Genomic DNA, 17,527 nt, shown 5'->3' with positions numbered 1-17,527 from the left:
CTACAGCTAACTACAGCTAACACACAGTCACATCACAGCTAACTACAGCTAACACACAGTCACATCACAGCTAACACACAGTCACAGCTAACTACATGCTCATTTGTATTTATAACTACAGCTTAACTACATGCTCATCCTGATTTTTAAATTAGGCTTTTAGGATCGTCACTTCCGTTCCTTTTTGTGTGATGAAGATGAAGATGGTTACCAAAACATACGTATTGCACACATCAAGACCCCCCCCGCTGGGGAGTACATAGGGAAATATTCTCTACAGGTTCCCCCAGGGAGATGACGTTTATATAATGACTGGCTGGGCTGTGGGACAGTGGATGGGCGCATGAATTAATTGGATCTGTTAACCGGTGGTTCCTGTGGAATGTGGCGATATAACTCCCTGCTATCAACCAATCAGCAACCAGGATCCAAACAACCTGTTTTTATAATGTCAGATACTGTTGTATTAGCAACCACACGTTTGTCTGTGTTTCAGTCTTCAACAAATGGCAGATGAACCCGTATGACAGAAGCACAGCGTTCGGTGAGTCAAAGGGCTCATTGTGTCTTCCTGTGGTGAAGGATGGTACATAAGTTATGTTGTAAACACGTTTAGATTTTAAACATGACATTTACTGCCCCCCCCATTCCTCTATCTCCTCCCCAGCCATTGGACCAGACGGACTGTGTTGTCAAAGCAGGGAGTTTAAAGAATGGCATGGCTGTCGCTCTACCAAAGCCATCACCAAGGGTAAGACGCATACATACATACATACTACCAAATGTACACATGCTGCTCCCTCTCTTATCTCTCTCTTTACCTGCCCTCTCTCTCTCCCCCTCCTCTGTCTCGCTCTCGCTCTCTCCGTCTCGCTCTCTCCGTCTCGCTCTCTCCGTCTCGCTCTCTCCGTCTCGCTCTCTCCGTCTCGCTCTCTCCGTCTCGCTCTCTCCCGTCTCGCTCTCTCCGTCTCGCTCTCTGTCTCTCCACCTGCTCTCTGTCTCTCTCCCTCTAGGGAAGTACTACTATGAGGTATCATGTCATGACCAGGGCCTGTGTAGGATCGGCTGGTCTACCAGCCAGGCAGCTTTGGACTTAGGCAAGTACCTCGCTGAGTCTACACACAGAGTCCGGTTAAATTCACTGTTGGGCTGTTGTGTTGTTACCATCACTACTGTTGTGTTGTTACCAGGTACCGATAAGTACGGCTTTGGCTTTGGAGGAACGGGGAAGAAATCTCACAACAAGCAGTTTGACAGTTATGGAGAGGTATGCTATAGATTGTCTAATATTTATCTACAGCTATATTCAGTCCCTAATGTTGAAGATTGGTCCTTTTCCGAACAGTAAAATGTTTTCAGTGTGAACTTAAACGACTGTCAGGGAGAATCTGAAATTCACCTGATTTTAGGGAATAGAGTTCCATTGGAGAGACCGTAATCAGTCAGTCACCTGCTGTCTGTCTGTCTCTGTCCTGTAGGAGTTCACCATGCTGTCTGTCTCTCTCTGTCCTGTAGGAGTTCACCATGCTGTCTGTCTCTCTCTGTCCTGTAGGAGTTCACCATGCTGTCTGTCTCTCTCTATCCTGTAGGAGTTCACCATGCTGTCTGTCTCTCTCTGTCCTGTAGGAGTTCACCATGCTGTCTGTCTCTCTGTCCTGTAGGAGTTCACCATGCTGTCTCTCTCTCTGTCCTGTAGGAGTTCACCATGCTGTCTGTCTCTCTCTGTCCTGTAGGAGTTCACCATGCTGTCTGTCTCTCTCTGTCCTGTAGGAGTTCACCATGCTGTCTGTCTCTCTCTGTCCTGTAGGAGTTCACCATGCTGTCTGTCTCTCTCTGTCCTGTAGGAGTTCACCATGCTGTCTGTCTCTCTCTGTCCTGTAGGAGTTCACCATGCTGTCTGTCTCTCTCTGTCCTGTAGGAGTTCACCATGCTGTCTGTTTCTATCTGTCCTGTAGGAGTTCACCATGCTGTCTGTTTCTATCTGTCCTGTAGGAGTTCACCATGCTGTCTGTCTGTCTCTGTCCTGTAGGAGTTCACCATGCTGTCTGTCTCTGTCCTGTAGGAGTTCACCATGCTGTCTGTCTCTGTCCTGTAGGAGTTCACCATGCTGTCTGTCTCTCTCTGTCCTGTAGGAGTTCACCATGCTGTCTGTCTCTCTGTCCTGTAGGAGTTCACCATGCTGTCTGTCTCTCTCTGTCCTGTAGGAGTTCACCATGCTGTCTGTCTCTCTCTGTCCTGTAGGAGTTCACCATGCTGTCTGTCTCTCTCTGTCCTGTAGGAGTTCACCATGCTGTCTGTCTCTCTGTCCTGTAGGAGTTCACCATGCTGTCTGTCTCTCTCTGTCCTATAGGAGTTCACCATGCTGTCTGTCTCTCTCTGTCCTGTAGGAGTTCACCATGCTGTCTGTCTCTCTCTGTCCTGTAGGAGTTCACCATGCTGTCTGTCTCTGTCCTGTAGGAGTTCACCATGCTGTCTGTCTCTGTCCTGTAGGAGTTCACCATGCTGTCTGTCTCTATCCTGTAGGAGTTCACCATGCTGTCTGTCTCTGTCCAGTAGGAGTTCACCATGCTGTCTGTCTCTGTCCTGTAGGAGTTCACCATGCTGTCTGTCTCTGTCCTGTAGGAGTTCACCATGCTGTCTGTCTCTGTCCTGTAGGAGTTCACCATGCTGTCTGTCTCTGTCCTGTAGGAGTTCACCATGCTGTCTGTCTGTCTGTCCTGTAGGAGTTCACCATGCTGTCTGTCTCTCTCTGTCCTGTAGGAGTTCACCATGCTGTCTGTCTCTCTCTGTCCTGTAGGAGTTCACCATGCTGTCTGTCCTCACCATGCTGTCTGTCTCTGTAGGAGTTCACCATGCTGTCTGTCTCTCTCTGTCCTGTAGGAGTTCACCATGCTGTCTGTCTCTCTCTGTCCTGTAGGAGTTCACCATGCTGTCTGTCTCTCTCTGTCCTGTAGGAGTTCACCATGCTGTCTGTCTCTCTCTGTCCTGTAGGAGTTCACCATGCTGTCTGTCTCTCTCTGTCCTGTAGGAGTTCACCATGCTGTCTGTCTCTCTCTGTCCTGTAGGAGTTCACCATGCTGTCTGTCTCTCTCCTGTAGGAGTTCACCATGCTGTCTGTCTCTGTCCTGTAGGAGTTCACCATGCTGTCTGTCTCTGTCCTGTAGGAGTTCACCATGCTGTCTGTCTCTCTCTGTCCTGTAGGAGTTCACCATGCTGTCTGTCTCTGTCCTGTAGGAGTTCACCATGCTGTCTGTCTCTCTCTGTCCTGTAGGAGTTCACCATGCTGTCTGTCTCTCTGTCCTGTAGGAGTTCACCATGCTGTCTGTCTCTCTCCTGTAGGAGTTCACCATGCTGTCTGTCTCTCTATCCTGTAGGAGTTCACCATGCTGTCTGTCTCTCTCTGTCCTGTAGGAGTTCACCATGCTGTCTGTCTCTCTCTGTCCTGTAGGAGTTCACCATGCTGTCTGTCTCTCTCTGTCCTGTAGGAGTTCACCATGCTGTCTGTCTCTCTCTGTCCTGTAGGAGTTCACCATGCTGTCTGTCTCTCTCTGTCCTGTAGGAGTTCACCATGCTGTCTGTCTCTCTCTGTCCTGTAGGAGTTCACCATGCTGTCTGTCTCTCTCTGTCCTGTAGGAGTTCACCATGCTGTCTGTCTCTCTCTGTCCTGTAGGAGTTCACCATGCTGTCTGTCTCTCTCTGTCCTGTAGGAGTTCACCATGCTGTCTGTCTCTCTGTCCTGTAGGAGTTCACCATGCTGTCTGTCTCTCTCTGTCCTGTAGGAGTTCACCATGCTGTCTGTCTCTCTCTGTCCTGTAGGAGTTCACCATGCTGTCTGTCTCTCTCTGTCCTGTAGGAGTTCACCATGCTGTCTGTCTCTCTCTGTCCTGTAGGAGTTCACCATGCTGTCTGTCTCTCTCTGTCCTGTAGGAGTTCACCATGCTGTCTGTCTCTCTCTGTCCTGTAGGAGTTCACCATGCTGTCTGTCTCTCTCTGTCCTGTAGGAGTTCACCATGCTGTCTGTCTCTCTCTGTCCTGTAGGAGTTCACCATGCTGTCTGTCTCTCTCTGTCCTGTAGGAGTTCACCATGCTGTCTGTCTCTCTCTGTCCTGTAGGAGTTCACCATGCTGTCTGTCTCTCTCTGTCCTGTAGGAGTTCACCATGCTGTCTGTCTCTCTCTGTCCTGTAGGAGTTCACCATGCTGTCTGTCTCTCTCTGTCCTGTAGGAGTTCACCATGCTGTCTGTCTCTCTGTCCTGTAGGAGTTCACCATGCTGTCTGTCTCTCTCTGTCCTGTAGGAGTTCACCATGCTGTCTGTCTCTCTCTGTCCTGTAGGAGTTCACCATGCTGTCTGTCTCTCTCTGTCCTGTAGGAGTTCACCATGCTGTCTGTCTCTCTCTGTCCTGTAGGAGTTCACCATGCTGTCTGTCTCTCTCTGTCCTGTAGGAGTTCACCATGCTGTCTCTCTCTCTCTGTCCTGTAGGAGTTCACCATGCTGTCTCTCTCTGTCCTGTAGGAGTTCACCATGCTGTCTGTCTCTCTCTGTCCTGTAGGAGTTCACCATGCTGTCTGTCTCTCTCTGTCCTGTAGGAGTTCACCATGCATGACACCATGGGATGTTATCTGGATCTAGACAACGGACTCCTCTCCTTCTCCAAAAACGGTTTGTGCCTTCCCTTCCCATATTGTGTGTACTGTGTAGGTCAGGGTTCACCAGCCCGGTTCCCGGAGAGAGACCCTCCTGGAGGTTTTAACTTCAGTTTATCAACCAGCTAATTACTAGAGTCAGGTGCGCTAGATTAGGGTTGGAGCCACTGGCATTCAGGCCAAAGAGTTCTTGGTTTCATCAGACCAGAGAACCTTGTTTCACATGATCTGAGAGTCGGGTGCCTTTTGTCAAACTCCAAGTGGGCTGTTATGTTCCTTTTCCTGAGGAGTGGCTTCCGTTTGGCCACTCTACCATAAATGCCTGATTGGTGGAGTGCTACAGAGATGGTTGTCCTTCTGGAAGGTTCTCCCATCTCCACAGAGGAACTCTAGAGCTCTGTCAGAGGGACCATCAGGTTCTTGGTCACCTCCCTGACCAAGGCTCTTGTCCCCTGATTGCTCAGTTTGGCCGGGCGGCCAGCTCTAGGAAGAGTCTTGGTGGCTCCAAACTTCTTCCATTTAATAATGATGGAGGCCACTGTGTTCTTGGGGACCTTCAATGCAGCAGACATATTGTGGTACCCTTCCCCAGATCTGTGCCTCAACACAATCCTGTCTCTGAGCTCTACGGACAATTCCTTCGACCTCATGGCTTGGTTTTTGCTCTGACATGCACTGTCAACTGTGGGACCTTATATAGACAGGTGTGTGTCTTTCCAAATCATGTCCAATCAATTGAATTTACCACAGGTGGACTCTAATCAAGTTGTAGAAACATCTCAAGGATGATTAATAGAAACAAGATGCACCTGAGCTCAATTTCAAGTCTCATAGCAAAGGGTCTGAAAACTTATGCAAATGTTTTTTTTTCCAATATTTTTTTTAATGTAAATTAGGAAAAAAATATATGTTGTCACTTTGATTTCCGTGTGTAGCTGTTGATGGCTTGTTCTCAAAAAGGAGATATTTTTTGAGATTTTTATTTTCAATTTAAGGGGGAAAAGCCATTCTTCAATCTGAATTGGTTCTCTAGCTGATTGTTACATGTCGCAGGGAGGGGTGTAAATGCCTTAATATTTCATCTGCCCTCTGAATTCATATTCATTATATAAACAGGCCTGTTTTAATTTTGTCTGGCTTGCCGTTCCAAATAGGGCATATGGCCACAAGTAAATGACCAAGCTGGGATTTGACTAAACAGTTGATCAGGGTGATTTCTTCACAAATAGACAGGAATTTTCCTTTCTGTGGAAGGAAGATCATATCTATTTTTACTAACGTTCTATTACAATGCATTGTCGTGAGATCGTTTCTTTATTTGGGGATGTGACCCAGTCTCGGGTCCAGTACCAACCACATTGAGTGTCTGTCTTGACTCTGTGTCAGACGGTAGGGACTCCAGGCAGGTACTCTCTCATGTACTGACCTGGGCTCTCTCTCTCATGTACTGACCTGGGCTCTCGCTCTCTCTCTCTCATGTACTGACCTGGGCTCTCGCTCTCTCTCTCTCATGTACTGACCTGGGCTCTCGCGCTCTCTCTCTCATGTACTGACCTGGGCTCTCGCTCTCTCTCTCTCATGTACTGACCTGGGCTCTCGCTCTCTCTCTCAGGTACTGACCTGGGCTCTCGCTCTCTCTCTCAGGTACTGACCTGGGCTCTCGCTCTCTCTCTCATGTACTGACCTGGGCTCTCGCTCTCTCTCTCTCATGTACTGACCTGGGCTCTCGCTCTCTCTCTCAGGTACTGACCTGGGCTCTCGCTCTCTCTCTCAGGTACTGACCTGGGCTCTCGCTCTCTCTCTCATGTACTGACCTGGGCTCTCGCTCTCTCTCTCATGTACTGACCTGGGCTCTCGCTCTCTCTCTCATGTACTGACCTGGGCTCTCGCTCTCTCTCTCATGTACTGACCTGGGCTCTCGCTCTCTCTCTCTCATGTACTGACCTGGGCTCTCGCTCTCTCTCTCTCATGTACTGACCTGGGCTCTCGCTCTCTCTCTCAGGTACTGACCTGGGCTCTCGCTCTCTCTCTCAGGTACTGACCTGGGCTCTCGCTCTCTCTCTCTCATGTACTGACCTGGGCTCTCGCTCTCTCTCTCATGTACTGACCTGGGCTCTCGCTCTCTCTCTCATGTACTGACCTGGGCTCTCGCTCTCTCTCTCATGTACTGACCTGGGCTCTCGCTCTCTCTCTCTCATGTACTGACCTGGGCTCTCGCTCTCTCTCTCATGTACTGACCTGGGCTCTCGCTCTCTCTCTCATGTACTGACCTGGGCTCTCGCTCTCTCTCTCTCTCATGTACTGACCTGGGCTCTCGCTCTCTCTCTCTCATGTACTGACCTGGGCTCTCGCTCTCTCTCTCATGTACTGACCTGGGCTCTCGCTCTCTCTCTCATGTACTGACCTGGGCTCTCGCTCTCTCTCTCATGTACTGACCTGGGCTCTCGCTCTCTCTCTCATGTACTGACCTGGGCTCTCGCTCTCTCTCTCTCATGTACTGACCTGGGCTCTCGCTCTCTCTCTCTCATGTACTGACCTGGGCTCTCGCTCTCTCTCATGTACTGACCTGGGCTCTCGCTCTCTCTCTCATGTACTGACCTGGGCTCTCGCTCTCTCTCTCATGTACTGACCTGGGCTCTCGCTCTCTCTCTCTCATGTACTGACCTGGGCTCTCGCTCTCTCTCTCATGTACTGACCTGGGCTCTCGCTCTCTCTCTCATGTACTGACCTGGGCTCTCGCTCTCTCTCTCTCATGTACTGACCTGGGCTCTCGCTCTCTCTCTCATGTACTGACCTGGGCTCTCGCTCTCTCTCTCTCATGTACTGACCTGGGCTCTCGCTCTCTCTCTCTCATGTACTGACCTGGGCTCTCGCTCTCTCTCTCTCATGTACTGACCTGGGCTCTCGCTCTCTCTCTCTCATGTACTGACCTGGGCTCTCGCTCTCTCTCTCTCATGTACTGACCTGGGCTCTGGCTCTCTCTCTCATGTACTGACCTGGGCTCTCGCTCTCTCTCATGTACTGACCTGGGCTCTCGCTCTCTCTCATGTACTGACCTGGGCTCTCGCTCTCTCTCATGTACTGACCTGGGCTCTCGCTCTCTCTCTCTCATGTACTGACCTGGGCTCTCGCTCTCTCTCTCTCATGTACTGACCTGGGCTCTCGCTCTCTCTCTCTCATGTACTGACCTGGGCTCTCGCTCTCTCTCTCATGTACTGACCTGGGCTCTCGCTCTCTCTCTCTCATGTACTGACCTGGGCTCTCGCTCTCTCTCTCTCATGTACTGACCTGGGCTCTCGCTCTCTCTCTCATGTACTGACCTGGGCTCTCGCTCTCTCTCTCTCATGTACTGACCTGGGCTCTCGCTCTCTCTCTCTCATGTACTGACCTGGGCTCTCGCTCTCTCTCTCTCTCATGTACTGACCTGGGCTCTCGCTCTCTCTCTCATGTACTGACCTGGGCTCTCGCTCTCTCTCTCTCATGTACTGACCTGGGCTCTCGCTCTCTCTCTCTCTCATGTACTGACCTGGGCTCTCGCTCTCTCTCTCTCATGTACTGACCTGGGCTCTCGCTCTTCTCTCTCATGTACTGACCTGGGCTCTCGCTCTCTCTCTCTCATGTACTGACCTGGGCTCTCGCTCTCTCTCTCTCATGTACTGACCTGGGCTCTCGCTCTCTCTCTCTCATGTACTGACCTGGGCTCTCGCTCTCTCTCTCATCATGTACTGACCTGGGCTCTCGCTCTCTCTCTCTCTCATGTACTGACCTGGGCTCTCGCTCTCTCTCTCTCATGTACTGACCTGGGCTCTCGCTCTCTCTCTCTCATGTACTGACCTGGGCTCTCGCTCTCTCTCTCTCATGTACTGACCTGGGCTCTCGCTCTCTCTCTCTCATGTACTGACCTGGGCTCTCGCTCTCTCTCTCTCTCATGTACTGACCTGGGCTCTCGCTCTCTCTCTCTCTCATGTACTGACCTGGGCTCTCGCTCTCTCTCTCATGTACTGACCTGGGCTCTCGCTCTCTCTCTCTCTCATGTACTGACCTGGGCTCTCGCTCTCTCTCTCATGTACTGACCTGGGCTCTCGCTCTCTCTCTCTCATGTACTGACCTGGGCTCTCGCTCTCTCTCTCTCATGTACTGACCTGGGCTCTCGCTCTCTCTCTCTCTCATGTACTGACCTGGGCTCTCGCTCTCTCTCTCATGTACTGACCTGGGCTCTCGCTCTCTCTCTCATGTACTGACCTGGGCTCTCGCTCTCTCTCTGTACTGACCTGGGCTCTCGCTCTCTCTCTCTCTCAGGTACTGACCTGGGCTCTCGCTCTCTCTCTCAGGTACTGACCTGGGCTCTCGCTCTCTCTCTCATGGTACTGACCTGGGCTCTCGCTCTCTCTCTCTCATGTACTGACCTGGGCTCTCGCTCTCTCTCTCATGTACTGACCTGGGCTCTCGCTCTCTCTCTCTCATGTACTGACCTGGGCTCTCGCTCTCTCTCTCTCATGTACTGACCTGGGCTCTCGCTCTCTCTCTCTCATGTACTGACCTGGGCTCTCGCTCTCTCTCTCTCATGTACTGACCTGGGCTCTCGCTCTCTCTCTCATGTACTGACCTGGGCTCTCGCTCTCTCTCATGTACTGACCTGGGCTCTCGCTCTCTCTCTCTCATGTACTGACCTGGGCTCTCGCTCTCTCTCTCTCATGTACTGACCTGGGCTCTCGCTCTCTCTCTCTCTCATGTACTGACCTGGGCTCTCGCTCTCTCTCTCTCATGTACTGACCTGGGCTCTCGCTCTCTCTCTCTCATGTACTGACCTGGGCTCTCGCTCTCTCTCTCATGTACTGACCTGGGCTCTCGCTCTCTCTCTCTCATGTACTGACCTGGGCTCTCGCTCTCTCTCTCTCATGTACTGACCTGGGCTCTCGCTCTCTCTCTCAGGTACTGACCTGGGCTGGCGTTTGAGATCCCAGCTCTTCTGAAGAACCAGCCCTTCTTTGCTTCCTGTGTTCTCAAGGTATGTACACACACACACACACACACACACACACACACACACACACACACACACACATATTTCCATATGTTATTTCATAGTGTTGATGTCTTCATTATTATTCTACAATGTAGAAAATAGTAAAAAAATAAAGAAAAACCCTTGAATGATTAGATGTGTCCAAACTGTTGACTGGTACTGTATATCTACTTAAAAATCTATGACAAGACTTCAAAATGGCTGTCTAACAATGATCAACAACCAATTTGGCAGAGCTTGAAGAATTTATTTTCTAATAATCATGTGCAAATATTAGAGACTGAGAAACTTACCCAGAAAGACTCCTTAGCTCTTAGAGACTTACCCAGAAAGACTCACAGCTCTTAGAGACTTACCCAGAGAGACTCACAGCTCTTAGAGACTTACCCAGAAAGACTCCTTTGTAATCACTCTTAGAGACTTACCTCCCAGAAAGACTCACAGCTGTAATCGCTCTTAGAGACTTACAGAAAGACCCACAGCTCTTAGAGACTTACCCAGAAAGACCCACAGCTCTTAGAGACTTACCCAGAGAGACTCACAGCTCTTAGAGACTTACCCAGAGAGACTCACAGCTCTTAGAGACTTACCCAGAAAGACCCACAGCTCTTAGAGACTTACCCAGAGAGACTCACAGCTCTGAGACTTACCCAGAAAGACCCACAGCTCTTAGAGACTTACCCAGAAAAGACTCACAGCTGTAATCACTCTTAGACTTAGAAAGACTCACAGCTGTAATCACCAGAAGACCCTGAACAGCTCACAGCTGTAATCACTCTTAGAGACTTACCCAGAAAGACCCACAGCTGTAATCACTCTTAGAGACTTACCCAGAAAGACCCACAGCTGTAATCACTCTTAGAGACTTACCCAGAGAGACTCACAGCTCTTAGAGACTTACCCAGAGAGACTCACAGCTCTTAGAGACTTACCCAGAGAGACTCACAGCTCTTAGAGACTTACCCAGAAAGACTCACAGCTGTAATCACTGCCAAAAAGTGATTTTAACATGTTTTGACTATTCAAGGGTGTGAATACTGATGTAAAATGAGATTTCTGAGTGTCTTTTTTTTTTAATACATTTACAAAATGTCTAAAGTGTTTCACTGTCATAATGGGGTTTTGTGTGAGAAAACAACACGTAATCTGATTTGAATTCAGGCTGTAACACAACAATGTAGATGCGTTGGAGTATTTTTCTTTAGGTGCTGTATATTATACCTTACAACATTAATATATCATTAATATGTTTTATATTGTTTTGTAAAAGAACGATAAGCCATGCAATTATCTGCATGTATTCATATGTTCCAGACGGGGCTCTGACAGACTCACCGTTCCAGACGCTGGGGCTCTGAGACGCTGGGCTCTGACAGACTCAGACGCGGCTCTGACAGACTCACTGCCAGACGCGGGGCTCTGACAGACTCACCGTTTCCAGACGCGGGGCTCTGACAGACGCGGGGCTCTGACAGACTCACCGTCTCCAGACGCGGGGCTCTGACAGACTCACCGTTCCAGACGCGGGGCTCTGACAGACTCACCGTTCCAGACGCGCGGGCTCTGACAGACTCACCGTTCCAGACGCGGGGCTCTGACAGACTCACCGTTCCAGACGCGGGGCTCTGACAGACGCTGGGCTCTGACAGACTCACCGTCCAGACGCTGGGCTCTGACAGACTCACCGTTCCAGACGCGGGGACTCTGACAGACTCACCGTTCCAGACGCGGGGCTCTGACAGACTCACCGTTCCAGACGCGGGGCTCTGACAGACTCACCGTTCCAGACGCGGGGCTCTGACAGACTCACAGTTCCAGACGCGGGGCTCTGACAGACGCTCCAGACGGGGGCTCTGACAGACTCACCGTTCCAGACGCGGGGCTCTGACAGACTCACTGCTCCAGACGCGGGGCTCTGACAGACTCACCGTTCCAGACGCTGGGCTCTGACAGACTCACCGTTCCAGACGCGGGGCTCTGACAGACTCACCGTTCCAGACGCGGGGCTCTGACAGACTCACCGCTCCAGACGCGGGGCTCTGACAGACTCACCGTTCCAGACGCGGGGCTCTGACAGACTCACTGTTCCAGACGCGGGGCTCTGACAGACTCACCGTCCAGACGCGGGCTCTGACCAGAGACGCTGGGTTCTGACAGACTCACCGTTCCAGACGCGGGGCTCTGACAGACTCACCGTTCCAGACGCGGGGCTCTGACAGACTCACCGTTCCAGACGCGGGGCTCTGACAGACTCACCGTTCCAGACGACGGGGCTCTGACAGACTCACCGTTCCAGACGCGGGGCTCTGACAGACTCACCGTTCCAGACGCGGGGCTCTGAGACGCGGGGCTCTGAGACTCACCGTTCCAGACGCGGGGCTCTGACAGACTCACCGTTCCAGACGCGGGGCTCTGACAGACTCACCGTTCCAGACGCGGGGCTCTGACAGACTCTCTGACCGTTCCAGACGCGGGGCTCTGACAGACTCACTCACTGTTCCAGACGCGGGGCTCTGACAGACTCACCGTTCCAGACGCGGGGCTCTGACAGACTCACCGTTCCAGACGCGGGGCTCTGACAGACTCACCGCCCAGACGCGGGGCTCTGACAGACTCACCGTTCCAGACGCGGGCTCTGACAGACTCACCGTTCCAGACGCGGGGCTCTGACAGACTCACAGTTCCAGACGCGGGGCTCTGACAGACGCGGGGCTCTGACAGACTCACCGTTCCAGACGCGGGCTCTGACAGACTCACCGTTCCAGACGCGGGCTCTGACAGACTCACGCGGGCTCCAGACGACGGGGCTCTGACAGACTCACCGTTCCAGACGCGGGCTCTGACAGACTCACCGTTCCAGACGCGGGGCTCTGACAGACTCACCGTTCCAGACGCGGGCTCTGACAGACTCACCGTTCCAGACGCGGGGCTCTGACAGACTCACCGTTCCAGACGCGGGGACTCTGACAGACTCACCGTTCCAGACGCGGGGCTCTGACAGACTCACCGTTCCAGACGCGGGGCTCTGACAGACATTCTCTCTCTCTCCATCTGACAGAATGCAGAGCTGAAGTTTAACTTTGGGGGAGGAGTTTAAGAATCCTCCCAAGACGGGCTTCAGAGCGGTGGACCAAGCTTCTGAGGGACATGTGGTCAAATCCAGCCAGACAGGTAGGAGGTGTGGTCAAATCCAGCCAGACAGGTAGGAGGTGTGGTCAAATCCAGCCAGACAGGTAGGAGGTGTGGTCAAGCCCAGCCAGACACATGAGAAACTAACCAATGAATACTGTTTAGCCACTAATACCTCAATAACCCCGCCCCTTTAGACACATTCCTGAATATTCCAACGAGACTTTCTCCGTTCTGCTTCCCTGGTAGTTGAATGTGTCTCTCTCTGATGCAGGCAGTATTAAGGTGTCGGAGGTGAAGGCCGCTTCCTGTGGTCCCAAAGCTCTGATCGTTGAACCGTCTAAAGAGCTTGCTGAACAGACCTCAACAACGTTAACCAGTGTAAGAGATATGTGGACAATCCCAAGCTCAGGTACGGTACATACCTCTCTGTATGTCTCTCTGTGTGTGTCTCTCTCTTTGTGTGTCTCATTGGGTCTCTGTCTTTCTTTGTGTCTCTGTCGTGTATACGCGGTATGTGTGTGTCATTCCAGAGATCTTCTGATCATCGGAGGTGTTCCTGCTAGAGACCAGCTGGCTGTACTGGAACAAGGGGTAGGTTGGAATTGTTTTAAGAAGGTCAAAAGCAGAGTTGTAAAGAAAAAGCCATCTCTCAGACTTGCCAATAAAAAGTAAAGATTTTAAGATGGACAAAAGAACACAGACACTGGACAGAGGAACTCTGCCTAGGAGGCCAGCATCCCAGAGTCGCCTCTTCACTGTTGACGTTGAGACTGGTGTTTTGTGGGTATTATTTAATGAAGCTGCCAGTTGAGGCCTCGTGAGGCGTCTGTTTCTCAAACTAGACACTCTAATGTACTTGTCCTCTTGCTCAGTTGTGCACCGGGGCCTCCCACTCCTCTTTCTATTCTGGTTAGAGCCAGTTTGCGCTGTTCTGTGAAGGGAGTAGTAAACAGCGTTGTACCAGATCTTCGGTTTCTTGGCAATTTCTCACATGGAATAGCTTTCATTTCTCAGAACAAGAATAGACTGACGAGTTTCAGAAGAAAGGTCTTTGTTTCGGGCCATTTTGAGCCTGTAATCGAACCCACAAATGCTGATGCTCCAGATACTCAACTAGTCTAAAGAAGGACAGTTTTATTGCTTCTTTATTCAGGACAACAGTTTTCAGCTGTGATAACATAATTGCAAAATGGTTTTCTAATGATGAATTAGCCTTTTAAAATAATAAACTTGGATTAGCTAACACAACGTGCCATTGGAACACAGGAGTGATGGTTGCTGATAATGGGCCTCTGTACACCTATGTAGATATTCCATTAATAATCTGCAGTTTCCAGCTACAATAGTCATTTACAACATTAACAATGTCTACACTGTATTTCTGATCAATTTGATGTTATTTTAATGGACAAAAAATGTGCTTTTCTTTCAAAAACAGGGACATTTCAGTGACACTTTTGAACGTGTGTGTATTTTTGCCACTAAACATACTTCCATTCATTTTTTTTTTTCAACTGAAAAAGTTAGAGACTCGAGGGGTCATATTAGTGCGGACTGTTGGGACACGACAGACCTCAGACGAGTCCCGGGACTCTTGTGTGAGTCGTCGAGCAAAACATGAGAAAACCGTCAATTTCGTGAGAGTCAAATCTTTCCATTAAGAGGGGTAGCTTGTAGGCCAAACCGTTCAGACGCTACATACTATTTTGTGTGAAGAATGGTTTTTGGAACGTCTCTTGGTCTGATAAACAACTTTGTCTGCAGATACGGAAGTGCGACAGAGGCGATGCAGTGAATTGAGACGAATCAAATGCAACAAAACAACAACTAATCTCCTAGTTTAAACTGACACATTTTTATGGGGATTTTTTTTCTCTGGATGATGCTAATTAGGTTTCCGCAGGGCGCTGACATCGACCTTGGAGGACAACAATTTATGAAGGAGGCGAAACGCTGCTTCATTTCCTGGATAATAAAATGTCCATTTCACTAAAGCAGGTCCGGTGTAGAGAATCGCTGTACCATCTAAACCACTGGGAAGTGTATTTTTCACAACCCAATATAGTATTTTCACAACCCAATATAGTATTTTCAGAACCCAATATAGTATTTTCAGAACCCAATATAGTATTTTCACAACCCAATATAGTATTTTCACAACCCAATATAGTATTTTCACAACCCAATATAGTATTTTCACAACCCAATATAGTATTTTCACAACCCAATATAGTATTTTTCACAACCCAATATAGTATTTTTCAGAACCCAATATAGTATTTTCAGAACCCAATATAGTATTTTTCAGAACCCAATATAGTATTTTCAGAACCCAATATAGTATTTTTCAGAACCCAATATAGTATTTTTCAGAACCCAATATAGTATTTTCAGTTGTTTGACACTGGTGTACAAACATTTTTAAAGTAAAAGAAGCAAAACTTAAACGTAATATCGGGAAACATAGACATTTCACACAGAACAGATCTACAACTCCTTAGACTTGCTTTCAATGAGTGGCAGATCTATAACTCACATTTCTGTTATGATTGTTTCATATCTGCAAAGTAGTTAAAACGCTGTCAGTTCCACTTCAAGTAGTTGTATAACGTTTCTCCACCTGGCTCTTTCTCTCCTCTCCTTTCTTCCTCTCCTTTCTTCCTCTCCTCTCCTCTCCTCTCCTCTCCTTTCCTCTCCTTTCTTCCTCTCCTTTCCTCTCCTTTCTTCCTCTCCTTTCTTCCTCTCCTCTCCTTTCTTCCTCTCCTCTCCTTTCTTCCTCTCCTTTCTTCCTCTCCTCTCCTTTCTTCCTCTCCTTTCTTCCTCTCCTCTCCTTTCTTCCTTTCCTCTCCTCTCCTTTCTTCCTCTCCTTTCTTCCTCTCCTTTCTTCCTCTCCTTTCTTCCTCTCCTTTCTTCCTCTCCTTTCTTCCTCTCCTTTCTTCCTCTCCTTTCTTCCTCTCCTTTCTTCCTCTCCTTTCTTCCTCTCCTTTCTTCCTCTCCTTTCTTCCTCTCCTTTCTTCCTCTCCTCTCCTTTCTTCCTCTCCTTTCCTTCCTCTCCTCTCCTTTCTTCCTCTCCTTTCTTCCTCTCCTCTCCTTTCTTCCTCTCCTTTCTTCCTCTCCTCTCCTTTCTTCCTCTCCTTTCTTCCTCTCCTCTCCTTTCTTCCTCTCCTTTCTTCCTCTCCTCTCCTTTCTTCCTCTCCTTTCTTCCTCTCCTTTCTTCCTCTCCTTTCTTCCTCTCCTTTCCTCTCTTCCTCTCCTTTCTTCCTCTCCTTTCCTCTCTTCCTCTCCTTTCTTCCTCTCCTTTCTTCTCCTTTCTTCCTCTCCTTTCTTCTCCTTTCTTCCTCTCCTCTCCTTTCTTCCTCTCCTCTCCTTTCTTCCTCTCCTCTCCTTTCTTCCTCTCCTCTCCTTTCTTCCTCTCCTCTCCTTTCTTCCTCTCCTTTCTTCCTCTCCTTTCTTCCTCTCCTTTCTTCCTCTCCTTTCTTCCTCTCCTTTCTTCCTCTCCTCTCCTTTCTTCCTCTCCTTTCTTCCTCTCCTTTCTTCCTCTCTTCTCCTTTCTTCCTCTCCTTTCTTCCTCTCCTCTCCTTTCTTCCTCTCCTCTCCTTTCTTCCTCTCCTCTCCTTTCTCTCCTTTCTTCTCCTTTCTTCCTCTCCTCTCCTTTCTTCCTCTCCTCTCCTTTCTTCCTCTCCTCTCCTTTCTTCCTCTCCTTTCTTCCTCTCCTCTCCTTTCTTCCTCTCCTTTCTTCCTCTCCTCTCCTTTCTTCCTCTCCTTTCTTCCTCTCCTCTCCTTTCTTCCTCTCCTTTCTTCCTCTCCTCTCCTTTCTTCCTCTCCTTTCCTCTCCTTTCTTCCTCTCCTCTCCTTTCTTCCTCTCCTCTCCTTTCTTCCTCTCCTCTCCTTTCTTCCTCTCCTCTCCTTTCTTCCTCTCCTCTCCTTTCTTCCTCTCATCTCCTTTCTTCCTCTCATCTCCTTTCTTCCTCTCCTTTCTTCCTCTCCTCTCCTTTCTTCCTCTCCTCTCCTTTCTTCCTCTCCTTTCTTCCTCTCCTCTCCTTTCTTCCTCTCCTTTCTTCCTCTCCTTTCTTCCTCTCCTTTCTTCCTCTCCTTTCTTCCTCTCCTTTCTTCCTCTCCTTTCTTCCTCTCCTTTCTTCCTCTCCTTTCTTCCTCTCCTTTCTTCCTCTCCTTTCTTCCTCTCCTCTCCTTTCTTCCTCTCCTCTCCTTTCTTCCTCTCCTCTCCTTTCTTCCTCTCCTCTCCTTTCTTCCTCTCCTTTCTTCCTCTCTTCTCCTTTCTTCCTCTCCTCTCCTTTCTTCCTCTCCTCTCCTTTCTTCCTCTCCTTTCTTCCTCTCCTCTCCTTTCTTCCTCTCCTCTCCTTTCTTCCTCTCCTTTCTTCCTCTCTTCTCCTTTCTTCCTCTCTTCTCCTTTCTTCCTCTCCTCTCCTTTCTTCCTCTCCTTTCTTCCTCTCCTTTCTTCCTCTCCTTTCTTCCTCTCCTTTCTTCCTCTCCTTTCTTCCTCTCTTTCTTCCTCTCCTTTCTTCCTCTCCTTTCTTCCTCTCCTCTCCTTTCTTCCTCTCCTCTCCTTTCTTCCTCTCCTCTCCTTTCTTCCTCTCCTCTCCTTTCTTCCTCTCCTCTCCTTTCTTCCTCTCCTCTCCTTTCTTCCTCTCCTCTCCTTTCTTCCTCTCCTCTCCTTTCTTCCTCTCCTCTCCTTTCTTCCTCTCCTCTCCTTTCTTCCTCTCCTCT

The 17,527-nt window shown here is 49.6% G+C and overlaps 1 protein-coding gene across 1 annotated transcript in view; it reads left to right on the top strand.

Moving 5' to 3' along the window:
* Window positions 1-418: 418 nt before the first annotated feature.
* ddx1 (DEAD (Asp-Glu-Ala-Asp) box helicase 1) overlaps window positions 419-17,527 on the top strand; it is a gene marked incomplete at its 5' end in the record, with an annotated part of 39,334 nt that continues 22,225 nt past the window's right edge. The window contains 11 exon segments of the mRNA XM_042312924.1: window positions 419-544; window positions 668-751; window positions 1,014-1,097; window positions 1,191-1,267; window positions 4,588-4,664; window positions 9,577-9,652; window positions 12,729-12,754; window positions 12,756-12,841; window positions 13,074-13,160; window positions 13,163-13,211; window positions 13,333-13,393. Coding sequence (XP_042168858.1) covers window positions 419-544; window positions 668-751; window positions 1,014-1,097; window positions 1,191-1,267; window positions 4,588-4,664; window positions 9,577-9,652; window positions 12,729-12,754; window positions 12,756-12,841; window positions 13,074-13,160; window positions 13,163-13,211; window positions 13,333-13,393 — 833 coding nt within the window.

The sequence above is a fragment of the Oncorhynchus tshawytscha genome, unplaced genomic scaffold, assembly GCF_018296145.1.
Source record: "Oncorhynchus tshawytscha isolate Ot180627B unplaced genomic scaffold, Otsh_v2.0 Un_contig_5326_pilon_pilon, whole genome shotgun sequence".
Taxonomy (NCBI): Eukaryota; Metazoa; Chordata; class Actinopteri; order Salmoniformes; family Salmonidae; genus Oncorhynchus; species Oncorhynchus tshawytscha.
Note: the sequence above shows the minus strand (reverse complement) of the source record. Positions and strands in the feature narration are given on the sequence as shown.